Source organism: Plectropomus leopardus, chromosome 1 (genome assembly GCF_026936395.1).
Source record: "Plectropomus leopardus strain MGB_pleo_1.0 chromosome 1, ASM2693639v1, whole genome shotgun sequence".
Classification (NCBI taxonomy): Eukaryota; Metazoa; Chordata; class Actinopteri; order Perciformes; family Serranidae; genus Plectropomus; species Plectropomus leopardus.
Window position 1 is genome coordinate 27694459 of NC_142176.1, and position 12592 is coordinate 27707050.

General features: G+C 40.3%; 1 protein-coding gene across 3 annotated transcripts in view; it reads right to left on the reverse strand.

Annotated features, from left to right (window-relative positions):
- Window positions 1–12592, reverse strand: part of ush2a (Usher syndrome 2A (autosomal recessive, mild)) — a 242465-nt gene that overhangs the window by 35231 nt on the left and 194642 nt on the right. For all 3 annotated transcript variants that reach the window (XR_015776845.1, XM_042488321.2, XM_088079180.1), the window contains exons 71-74: window positions 11419–11577; window positions 10189–10351; window positions 7243–7460; window positions 7017–7153 (exon numbers count right to left, since the gene is read on the reverse strand). Coding sequence is in view for 2 of the 3 variants with exons in the window: in XM_042488321.2 (XP_042344255.2) it covers window positions 7017–7153; window positions 7243–7460; window positions 10189–10351; window positions 11419–11577 (677 nt within the window). In the remaining variant the exon portion in view is untranslated. The remainder of the gene's footprint in view (window positions 1–7016; window positions 7154–7242; window positions 7461–10188; window positions 10352–11418; window positions 11578–12592) is intronic.

The following is a 12592-nucleotide window of genomic DNA, read 5'->3' on the forward strand; positions in this document are numbered from 1 at the left end:
GGGAGGACTGAGCCGTACGGAGCGATAGAGGGAGGAGGTGTGAGACAGAGGGAAAGATTGCAGTGAGGAGAAGAGGGAGTGTTGCAGCCTGATTATTTGGCTGTTTATGCAGAATGCTGAGAGCCCTCCAATCAGAGTTGGAGACCTCGAACTAAGGGGTCTGATAGGCCGAGGGCCCAACGAACTCTGCATCTGAGTCTCCTTATTCTCTCCTCTAATCCTTCCTTCCTCTCTTCACCTGTCTCCTCCTGCCCTCTCAACCTCCTCATCCCTCTGTCCTCACCCTCTGTGCACTCAGCTCTGCATTGCTCTCTTGCCTCCACTCTTTTGTCTCCCTCATTTGTTAAAGGGTGTCACTGAGAACAAGGGCAAAACCTTGTCATTCCTATTCCTTTGACCACCCTCTATCCGCCGCTCCGTCTCTTTTGTGGTTAAGCGACGCAAAGAGGACAACTGAGAGGAAAATAAAAGAGGTGTAAAGCAACAAGTGCAGGAGTAATGCTGCTGTCCAGTCATGCCATTCATCTTCAAATTTAATTTGGCTAAAACAGGTCAGTCCAATTGAAATACATGATGTAAAGTATAGAAGTCTGAATACTTTCTTTTTATATCTGTCTATATTATTTCGTGATTTTCATGTTGAGAGAGTTCTGTGGACTGCCGCTTAAACCAAACATGCAAATAGACAAAACAAAAGCAAAATGAGAAACACATCTTCACAACTTTTACAACAGCAAAACCTCTGTGAATTCATGAGATGTGTTGCAGACATAGAAAACTAGGGCTGTCAAACAATTAACTTTTTAAATCGTAATTAATAGCATAATTTCAAAAGTTAATCGCAAATTATTGCATTTTTTAATCACGTTTTCAATTCTATTATTTTGCATATAAAAACATTTTTGAAGTCCATATTAACAAGATAAAGCATTTCTTACCAGCCTAACTTTGGAGCATTATTCAGCCCCGTTACTGAGGAACTAGCATGACATGGTTGGTACCACTGGATTTTGCAGGTCTTCTGCTTTCATATGATACCTGTACTGACTCTATCTTAAAGACAGGAATGTTGGCCAGCGATTAATATGATTTTTTTTTAAAGCATTAAATATGGACTTTACTTACATCGCAATTACTGCATTAATGCTGACAGTCCTACAGAAAATATGAAAATACTGCACAGCAACACTGCAAATAGATGATGTTGGAAAATGAGCTAACAATGTTTCGCAGCTGGCCACCAGTGATATTAATATTAGGTTGGATTTAGGTGTGTTGGATGACAAAAAATAAATGTAAGGACAATGCCAATGTCAATGTTATGTAGAATACTGATGACAGATAATGTCCATATTTTGTTGGTTTCAATTTTTGTTGTTAAGTAAGAGAAATCCAACATTTTCCGTCTCATGCCAACGTCTTCTTGGCCCAGAATAATGAAATTTAGTTGTGAGGTACAAAAACCTAACAGATGCAAAACATCATAAACTAACTGGTTTATCACTTTTTGTGTCTCCCTTATACATACATTGGAGACACACTGTAAAGGAACATTTGGGAAATGGGCTTTTTTCAGTCTTGTTGCCAGTGTGAGGTTGCCAGGCAACCAGTGTAGACTTAAGCATTATTACACAAGAGGGGCAGCTTTAACATCATTTGAGCACGACAGTGATGCGTACAGGGGCCGAGGTCATCACTTGACCTGCATTTGAAGTTTATATGTTTGTTTACCCAATCCTTCTCTGTTGTGAAGAATTAACTTTCTTTGCTAGCTTGATGCTAACGGCACCGCTTAGTGCCTCTGCTATTTCACACCAGCATTATTCTATTTTTTACTCTTTGGTAAGAAGAGAAAATGTTTAAGCTGAAATATTATCACCATCAAGTTGTCCGTGGCAGCAGATTGCTCTGTGACGACTGTGATGGAAAGTCATGGGGGATAAAAGATAAATAAATTGGACATGCTAGACTTTCTGTTGGGATGTTGTGAAGTGGCCCAGACACGGTGTCGGTTGTCTGTTACTATGTCACACTACATGGCACAAAACAATGGATTGTCGCGCACGACATTCTTTTTCACAACCCAAGCCAACATCATCAGAACGCCGTGTTGGGCTATAATCAGGTCGATATCATGTCATCTGAACCAGCGTGCCTGTGCTTATCGAAGCATGTGTCTGTTTGAAACGCATGTGCACATACAGTATTCCCGAATTATGCATCTGTATTCATACTGAGTTCAGTATGTGTGTTGAACACTGTTGCTTGTTTATCTAAATCTAATCATTAAAAGCACCTGCAGATCATTCATGTGTAAATATACACCACATACTTTGAAAACATATCCATTCTTTATACGCCTCCCAACTGCGCATGCCTAAACACACACATTCTGACTGTGCAGGTGACACACACACACACACACACACACACACACACACACACACACACACACACAGAAACCTCATGTCGGCTTTGAGACACAGTTCGCCGGCTGGCCCTCGCTGTCCTGCGCTCTCTGACGGGCTCTTAATGGTAAACTAACAGATTGTAAACATGCTGCTAGCTCTCTCTCTCTTTCTCCACTCTCTATATTAATCACTCTCCCTCTTTCTCTCCTTCTCTCTATCTCTCTTCTTTCCTCACATTCCTCTTCCCTCACTTCTTTCACTTCCCTCTTACCCCTGTTTACTTCATCCTTCCTCCTCTATCCCCATCCCTTCTTCCCTTTTCCTCTCTCTCTCTCCCCCTCTCTCTTTTCCTGGGTATTTTTTAAACAATGTGTCCTTCATGTACGGTTGGTTACGGGGTGTACAGAAGGACATCATTAGCGCTGGTGGTTAAGCTGTAATTTACACCATTACCGAGGTAGGGGCCATTTTTATTGCCTAGTAAATTTCAGCTCTGAAATATTTAGACCATATGGCTCAATTTGTGTAATAACCTTAATTTCCAAGCACCCTTCAGCTCCCTTCAGCGCCGGCTGTTGTTGGCGGATGGCGGAGTGGTGTGTGTACACATTCGTATGTGTGTGCACGGTTTGGCGTTGGAGCACACACTCACAAACACACACACACACACACACACACACATACACAGAAACATGGACATGGCAGAAATGTTAACGCATACTCTACACATAACCTCTTACATACACATTACACACTCTCTTCCGAACGCTCTCACTGATTCATTCATTCACACACACACACACACACACACACACACACACACACACACACACACACACACACACACACACACACACACACACACGTATGTATGCATGGCGGTAGCAGATTAATAGGGTGTCAGCTTGTGTTTGGGTGAGGGAGCGTCAGGCGTCGGCCAGATGGTTCTCAGGGATGATGACTGTCAGGGGTCCTGCTCTGATCAATGGGATGTATTAATACAGCACGCGCGCACACACTCTGACATACGCACACACACATTCTGACATGCACACACACATATTGTTGCACAGACACACAAACAAAAATATGTTTTGCATGCACACAGGCACACGTGCAACCATATTCAGACATATGTATCCACATACAGTGAAACACACACACACACACACACACACACACACACACACACACACACACACACACACACACACACACACACACACACACACACACACACACACACACACACACACGTATGCACGTGGTCTAACTTTACCAGTGATCCCGAGGGCCACAGTGTAACATCTGGAAGAGCCAAGGGAGGGAGGAAAGGACAGAAGAGTAAAGAAGGAGAAGGAGGGAGGGGGTAGGCAGGGAAATACATGAAGCAGGAGGATTTAAAAAGCGGATAGAGGGAGGAAAGAGCAGTGACAGATGCAAGAGGAGAGAAGTGTGACTGGAGGAGGGAAAGGAGGTGCAAAGGGAGTAAGAGAAGGGATAGAGGAGGTGTAGAGAAGGGTTAAACATGGAAGTGGTAAAAGGGGATTGTAAGAATGGTAAGAGAAGAGGGCAGATGCAAAAGAAGAGCTGAGGAAATCAGTGGTGGAGTGGAAGGAGATAAACGTAGAGAAATAGGAGGATGCACAGGAAAAGAGGACAGACACCAGAGAAGGGAGGGATTGAGGAAGAAAAAAATGAGAGAATACCCAGAAAAATGTGGAAGAGTTGCAAAGTACTGACAATTGTGAGTGGAAAAAGTTGAGGCAAAAAGAAAGAGTGAAAGAGGGAAAAGAGGGGAGGACCGTGGGGGGGTATGAGGTGAGAGCAAGTGCATAAAATTTAGGGGAAAGTTTTGTAGCTCATTGAAGCTCTTAGCCAGAAGTTCATGAGAGTTAAGTGATCCTAATCCAGAGATGGGAAATGCAGAACAAAGTGAGCACCAAGAGGAAGAATTTAAAGAGGACAGAGGAGAAAAGAGAGTGATGAATAATGCAGAGAAATTTTAGGGAGGGAACCAACATGCGGGAAAGTAAACTTGACAGGATTGTGGTGTGAGTGACTTACATGTCTGTCAGAAAGGTGTAAAGCATGGAGAGTAAATCTGTGTGTGTGTGTGTGTGTGTGTGTGTGTGTGTGTGTGTGTGTGTTTGTGTGTGAGACTGCGTGTGCGCCAGGCGGCACGTAGGGGTCTAGTGAGGCAGGCCGCCTGCGCTTCATACCCTCATTCCGTCCGATTGCCATGACGACCCCATTAATCAGCCAAGCTGGCACAGAGCAGGGTTCCCAGCCCAGCCTGAGATCAATACGCACGCAAATACACACATACCAAATGGACACAGACACACACACATGCACAAACAATACATCCACAAACTATGAAATTATGAGCAGAAAAGAATGAGTGGACATTAAGGAGGGAAAAGTTAACTAAGTCATGTAAAAGAAGTGAGGATAAAGCATACAAGAGAGAAGGAACATAGAGAAAGTCTGAAAATCTCTCCTTATGGTATTTTTTAAAAAAACCCAACATGTTCCTGTAGTTTATGATCCATGTCTACAATAAATGAGAAAAGGACTTGTTCAAAGAATCTATCATTTTAACCCTGTAACACCTGGATCAACAGCTATTTTCTTGTACTGCTTTCAGGCGCCTTTTGCAAGCATCTAAACCTCTGAAATGTGAGAAAATTGGTTTGATTTATTTTGAAAACATGAGGAAAAAGACAATGAGCAACTTGGCAAGAGAAAAGTTAAGAAGTGACAAGAAAATGATCTGAAAATTAGCTGGGGGGGCTAAATTATATTATCAAAAAACTAGGGAAATATATGCTGAAAACATTTTAAATAATATCTTTAAAATTATATTACAGAAAACAAATCAGTTGAGTTGTTTCCTTTTCCTTTTTGCTGCTTATTTTCAGGCAATTTTCTTGTACTTTTTTAAAAAAAATAAATTTCTTGCTATTTTTTTGGCTATTTGATAAGTTGCTCATTGCTTCTTCCACCCATGTCTTTGAAAGAAACCAAGCCAATTTTGTCAGGTTTGAAAGGGTTAAACAATGTTTTTAAAATGTCCCGTCCTCTGCCTCCTAGATTATAATCAACCTTTTAACTGAGTGCTTGTTCAATTCATTTATCAACACCCAATATATGAAAAAAATATTTTAGCACAAAGTCTAGACACAAATAAGCCTACGTGGCCTGCTCTTTTCAAGTTTGCTCAAAACTTTGTTTCTCATCTTCACTTTCTTTGTGTATTCCTAAACAACAGAGCGCATGTGGTGAAGGCACCTGCGTGACAAATGACTGCCACCAAAATAAGTCTTTGCCATGTCAATGAGTCTCTCACACATACACAAACTCACACACGCACACACAAACACAGAGTGTTCCATATCAATGAGAAGGTGAAAGGTCTCCATTTACATCTTGTATTAATTATGAGTGACAAGCCAAAGGTCACCGAGGGAGAAGAGGCCACTAGTATGGACAGAATATAGATCTATGCTTCTACCTCTTCTCCCCCTTTCGCTCTCCTCCCTCTTTTCCCTATCTATCACTCTGACTCGCCCCCCTTTTGTTCCCCCACTTGTCTTTTCTCCCCCCTCCACAACCTCTTTTGGTCTCACTTATTCTTGCTCTCTTTTCTTTTCTCTTTATCACCTTCACTATTAACTGTATTGTTCTTTGTACTGTCCTTTTTCTCTATCTTTTGCCCAATTTCTTTTCTCAAAGTATGATTCCACTTTTTCTACATATCATCACTTAATCTCTATTCATCTCTTTTGATCATGTTTTGTTTTTTCCTATCTCTTCTTTTCTGTGATCAGAGATAACTTAATTTGACATAATAATGCGCACACACACACACACACACACACACACACACACACACACACACACGCCCGCTTGTACAGGTGAGAGAGGATGGTAGCCATTGTTGGCAAATATCCCACTGCAGCTTTGGTTGAACTTAGACTAGATGACATCCATATAGTGTTCACGCATAGTACATGCATGAGTCTGTATGTGGGTGTGTTTGTGTGCACTTGTGTGTATCAGTGTTTGGTTTGAGGGAGCATGCTTATAGTTATTTCCTGTGTTGGAGAATCAGGCATGGCACAGACTTGCAGGAAGGGCCCTGGAGAATTGCAGACCACGGGCAGTGTGTGTGTGCGTGTGTGTGTGTGTGTGTGTGTGTGTGTGTGTGTGTGTGTGCATGTATGTGTGTCTTCAGGCCCCTCACTGGCAAACAGATGGCACCAGCACCACAGGTAGAGTCCAAATTTCTTCACATGCATCACAAATGACAATAGACACACACACACACACACACACACACACACACACCCTTTCATACACACCTACACGTACTATATACTTCGCTTGAGATCTACATATGTCCATTCACAGACATTCGTCAGATGTTTCAGTTTGTGCTCACATGTGTGAGTGATCTTATTGGCACCTGGAATTCTTTGCAGCCAAACCATATAAGATGTGTGATCAAGGAGACTGTCCTCACAGATAAATGCATCCATGCTCCCATCATCCTCCATTCACTGTGCATTTGTGTGAGTCAATGTGTATGTGTGCATTTACCTCCACGGTGAGAGCAGTAACATCAGTTGAGTTGAGCGTTGGGTCCTGTTGGTGCTTCTTGTAAACCAGTCTATAATGGGAAATGAGGCCGCTGGGCTGCCCTGGTTCACTCCATTTTAGATGGACTGAGTATGCACCTGTGAAAGTGCACAGCATGTGGGAGTATTACAGTGATTCAAAATAAGAACAGTTTAAAAATACCAGTTTTCATGTGACTTGAACTCACCGGTAGGTGTGACAGTGGGAGGGGCCATATCTTGTGGTTCTGCTTGTAATGTCCGAGCTAAAGCCCACTGGCTCACAACTGAGCCTTTAGAGTTGTGGGAACGAACCCTGTACTGGAAATAGCTGAAGGGTCTCAGGGCAGGGCTTGCATCGAAAAATTCAAGTGGCCCACTGGTCCAGATAAAAACCAGCAGCTCCTCCTCTGTTCCTACTGGACGTCTATAAAACAATAAAGACTTGGATCAGCCATTCATGAAAGCATGTTCAGTATATTTTTATATACCTTTATTCAACAAAAATAAATATACAAAAAGTTATGTTAAAATGATGTAAGTGCAAAGGCTTTTACTTCACTTTGTGTATTGACTAGTGCAGTGCCCATTCACAATATCTGATCCCACAAATTCTGCAGGCGGATTGCTTACTGTCTGAAGCTTTCTCAAAAACCACTGATCCCAACAACTTCACATGCAACAATATGCTTCTTTGCGAATATATGCTACATCTAGCTCTTTGGGATCAGGCAATTTTCAGGAAAAAAAGGCTCAGATTAATTATGAGAGTCACATCACTGAAACTTGAAATGATTGCTACAAGTTAACATCTCCTCTCTCTCTTTTTCCGCATCTGTTGTTGAATGTACTACAGCGAGCATTGAAAGGCGAGCTGCACCCAACAGTGTAACAGTTAACCATTTTAATACATTACTCACTGTATACTTCTGGCAGTAATATTTGTTACTAATAAATATGTTCCATAGAGCTCAAGAGCTCACACTAGTCCCAACACTTCCTTGAGTCCTCTGCAATACATCCTCCAAGTGCAAAGTCAATCAGATGGTTGGTTATGAAGAAAATCAGGACAGACAGACAGACACCTTCCTATTTAGCTAGACATTCAAAATATACTTGAAATACACTTGAATTGAAGATGAATTACATTTTTCAAGTGAGTTTTCTACAAGTATTTTGATATAAATTATTATTCCTAAGTGCACTGAAAATAAGCACACTTAGTTTGTGTGGAACGGAAATTAAAAGTGTAACAGCACGTTTAAACATCATCTGTAAGTCCCTGGCTGATGCAAGCAACCTGATGTCTTGGTAAGCCCCTTTGTCTGTGATTATGTAGGGATTCAGGTGTGAGGGAGAGATTTTCCATTTTATCCAAGTCCCTGTCTGTCTGAGTCTGATCATGCCAGGTGTGTCAGTGTGTGTGTGTGAACTGCTATGCTAATGTGTGTTTCCTGAGGACTTAAAGGGCTTAGTCTGGTCTGACCCTGCATACAGATCACACAGTCTTTGGTCAACAAGCAGACCACGACCTTCAGCATGCATTAATACACACGCACAGATGCACACGCACACACACAAAGTACGTAGATTGGTAGGCAGACATTTGCCTTAAGATAGATCACTAAATTGCTATGCTTTTCTATATGTGAAGGTAAATCTGTAAATATCTGCACAGAGTATGTGTCTGTGATTTATGTGTGTTACTTCTGGTTCATTAGTGTTGAAGTGATAGAGTAAATAACGCAAGCACATTATCACAATGGTTTTTACGAGTACATAAGAATGTAAAGAAATTTGGTGTATGATGTAGTTTTTTCTATGTCTGCTTGATATTTAATCATCCATGTTCGGTACACTTTCTCAGAATCAAAAAAGCTTTGCTCTTCCAGACAGCTAGTCATGTTCAAAAAACACTGTTTAATCATTCTTTAGACATGGCTGCTCAACTATGATTCTGTGTAAAAAAATGTCTTGTTTATTTCACAGGTGAATTAAAAAAAGGATAAAATACTAAAACCTGGGCCACCATGTAAAAAGCAGCAATGATGTGTACAAGTACTGTATATCTCAAAGTGTACAACTACAGCACAGCAGCACCAATGGCCAAGTTATCAAGTTATGATCACTCAGATCATTCAGAAGGACACTAAAAAGGAACATGCAGAAAGCAAAGATTAGTTCTGAGTTTGTGAGTGCCACATAAAAAGATGAAAATCACTGTCATGAAGAATTCTTTTTTATAATTGTTATGACAGTGTTGTTACACAACTGCAAAAGTCTTAGGTAAAAGGTCACAGTGAGTGTCTGAATGGGCGAAGCATGTGACTTTGATTCTTTTTCCAGTCAATGTTGGTTTCTTTCAACCTTCAAGGCAAGCTCTGAACCCATCAGCTATTGTCTGACAACAATAAGCCTCTTAGAGCAAATATTTTGGGAGATCTGGTCTAGCATGTGAATATCTGAGATAGCTGCAGACAACATTGATACAAAACTCTATAACAAGATATCTGCACATGAATGCATATAAATGAGAGAAAAAAAGTGAATAAAAAAAGCTAAAACATCATCAAATGATAGCTGATAAGTTCTGAGATGCATCTCAGTCAGCCTGTTTTGCCTATTTTGTTCTCCACAAGGACTCTACCTGTAAGCAACTGTAGTCCACTCCAATGTGATTGGTCAATACTCGGACCAGAATGCTTCCGATGCTAAAATCAGATATCTGTTTATAGAGACTGCCTTGAAGGCAATCTTGCCCTCATCTCAACCAAGTAGCTCTAGTCGCCATAACATAAAATTAGAGGTGGCAGGTCCAAAAATGCTAAAGAAGTGGTTGTTAAGGTATCTTTCAAAGACAAGTTCAAACAACCTTTATTTTGTGTAAAATTTGTCTTTTTACCCCAGAGATCTCAACTGACGACCTTCTCTTTATTATGAGGGGAAAATGTCCTTAGTAGAATAACCATGGTGTCTGTGATGGTTGAATGCCTCTTAGAAAATTCCAGAGTAAAAAGGGGTCTTACCAGTACTGATAAGCATAGTAAAGCAGAGACTGGTCACATGTCTTAGTGTAGTGCCCAAACAATGCACCTTTTCATTGTTGTATGTATATGTATACAGTATAGATGTGATTTTGTGTGTGTGTACTTCACCTGTATATATGGTATGATGTGATGAGTCCATTGGGTTTTTTTGGGGGTGACCAGTGGATCTCCAGGACGCGCGCTCCAGCTGCCTTTACTGTGGGGGGCAGCAGATCCTCTGGGGCTGTCTCTAAAGTCCGAGCATACACACCCTCCCCGACTCCACACCCATCTCCAACAGGCAAAATGAGAGAAATTAGTTAAAAACATACACATTTCTGGAAACATTTTCTCAGTGCATCTGTTTCTTTTACATTAATGAAACAAATTCATCAATACACCAGAATGATAACTTATGCTACACTGCTGATGTACAAGTAATGGGTGCTCCATATAGAAAAGCTATTAGTGACCAGAGATGGTATGAATGTAATACTAATACAGACTTTGAAAATGAAGTCATAATATTATGAGAAGAAAAGAGAATAAAGTTGTAGTTTTACAAGAATAAAAAGTTGTAATTTTCCGAGAAAAAAGGTTATAATTTTACAAGAATAAAGTCATAATTTTATGAGAAAGGAGGTATTATATCACAGAAATAAACATATTTCCAGCAAACTATAAAACAGGTGAGGCAGCCTCCTTGGCAACCACTGTCCCCAAGTGGTTTATTTTCATAAAATTATGACCTTTTTTCCCAAAAAACTATAACATGTTCAGCCTTGGTAGGAAGCAAAAGCACCATCTTAAGGTTAGAATGGTCTTTCTGTTCTGTGGGGCTGTTGTTAAAGCTAATTCACTTGCCACAGCGCAGCTTACACGGGCTATACCATGACAGTGAATAAAGTGCAATAACATAGTTAAACATCTCTGTTAAATGACTGGTTAGCCACAGACTGCATCACTGGTCTTCAAATCCCTCTCATCACAGAATGCAGAAGATTAATTGATCAGATAGGTCTAACAATAGTCTTTAGCACCATCAGGATTTAAAGTAATTTGACAATCTTTTATGGCCTCTGAGAATCAATCTGCTAAAAACTTTAAATCTAAGTGACCTCCTCACTGTGTAAATTGTTGCACATTTCAGAACAAGTCATGTGTTAAACAGAAATTCATGCAAACCACAAACAGTGCTTCTATGTACAGCAGTATTTTAATGCTGAAGTCATGAATTTCCTAAATTTAACCGTGCATGAGGCTTTGGTTTATTTTTTCAACTTTGTTCTTTACAGCGCAGAACTAACTGTCTTATTAACTGTCTTATTAAAACCAAACTGAAATCAGTATAATACTTACCAACTTGGCAGGCCTGCACTCTAATGTAGTAGGCGGTGAATGGCTCTAGACCTGTCACTGTGAGGCGCCGGACTTGACCAGCGTGACGCATTATAGCTCTGTCACTTCCTGGGTTTAACAGGATGTTGTAGTTTACAGGCTGGCTGTTATTGAGCTGAGCTGTTGAAAAGGAGAAAGACACATAGGATATGATTATGGATTTGCTGGACAGCAATTATACTTGAAACAAAAATTCAGGATGAATGATGTATTTTCACATTCGATCAATACAGGACACACCAAAATGACCAGAAAAGCAGTGTTTATAAAAATGTGTGCTATGACAGTCATTATCTTAAGTTATTAGATAGGACTTATACGTAGATAATGCTTTACTTTTGTTATGAGTAAGGTACTTGACTCTTACATGACCTACTTTTGTCATGATGCCCAGAAAAAAAGATTTAAACACACGAAAAGTCTGTCTGATTCAAACTGTAAAATAGAGCATTCAGCCTTAGTATAATAGGCTGCACCGTGGACGCTATAAAGCAAAAAGGCTGCTGATAATTTCTTCTTTTGCTTTATAATGTAAATAAGAGCACAACTATTAATTTTAATTCACAACGTTTAGGCTCATTTAAGGAAGTTTTGGAACATGGTCATGTTAGGCAACTTTATAATGACAGTACTGTATTGTAAACAGCATAGAATATAGTTCAGACCAAATGTTTATATTTGATTATAGAAAGTTGTAAACCGTATTAAAATATTGGAATATGAAGAAACATAAATAAAGACTGAACTATCTTTACAATATATTATTTCCAGAAAGCACACCTATATATATATCCTTATATTTTTGTCTTAAAACTGACAGATCTTGCCTCTGCAATCACAGCACTGTGGCCTCACAACCAGACAAAACACACAAATGTATACATACAGAAACACACACATAGATACTCACACACGCGCACCTAGACTTTGTTAATATTCTCACCAGAGGTTTTTCCATAATTCAGGCCAACTGTATTGTGATGGGTTATTCAACATTCATGAACTCTGGATATCTTGAGAACGAACTGATTACCAGACAAATGAAAGACTTCAATTATTCACCCCCCAACTCACATATGCACACAAGCACCTGCACACACACACACACACACACACACACACACACACACACACA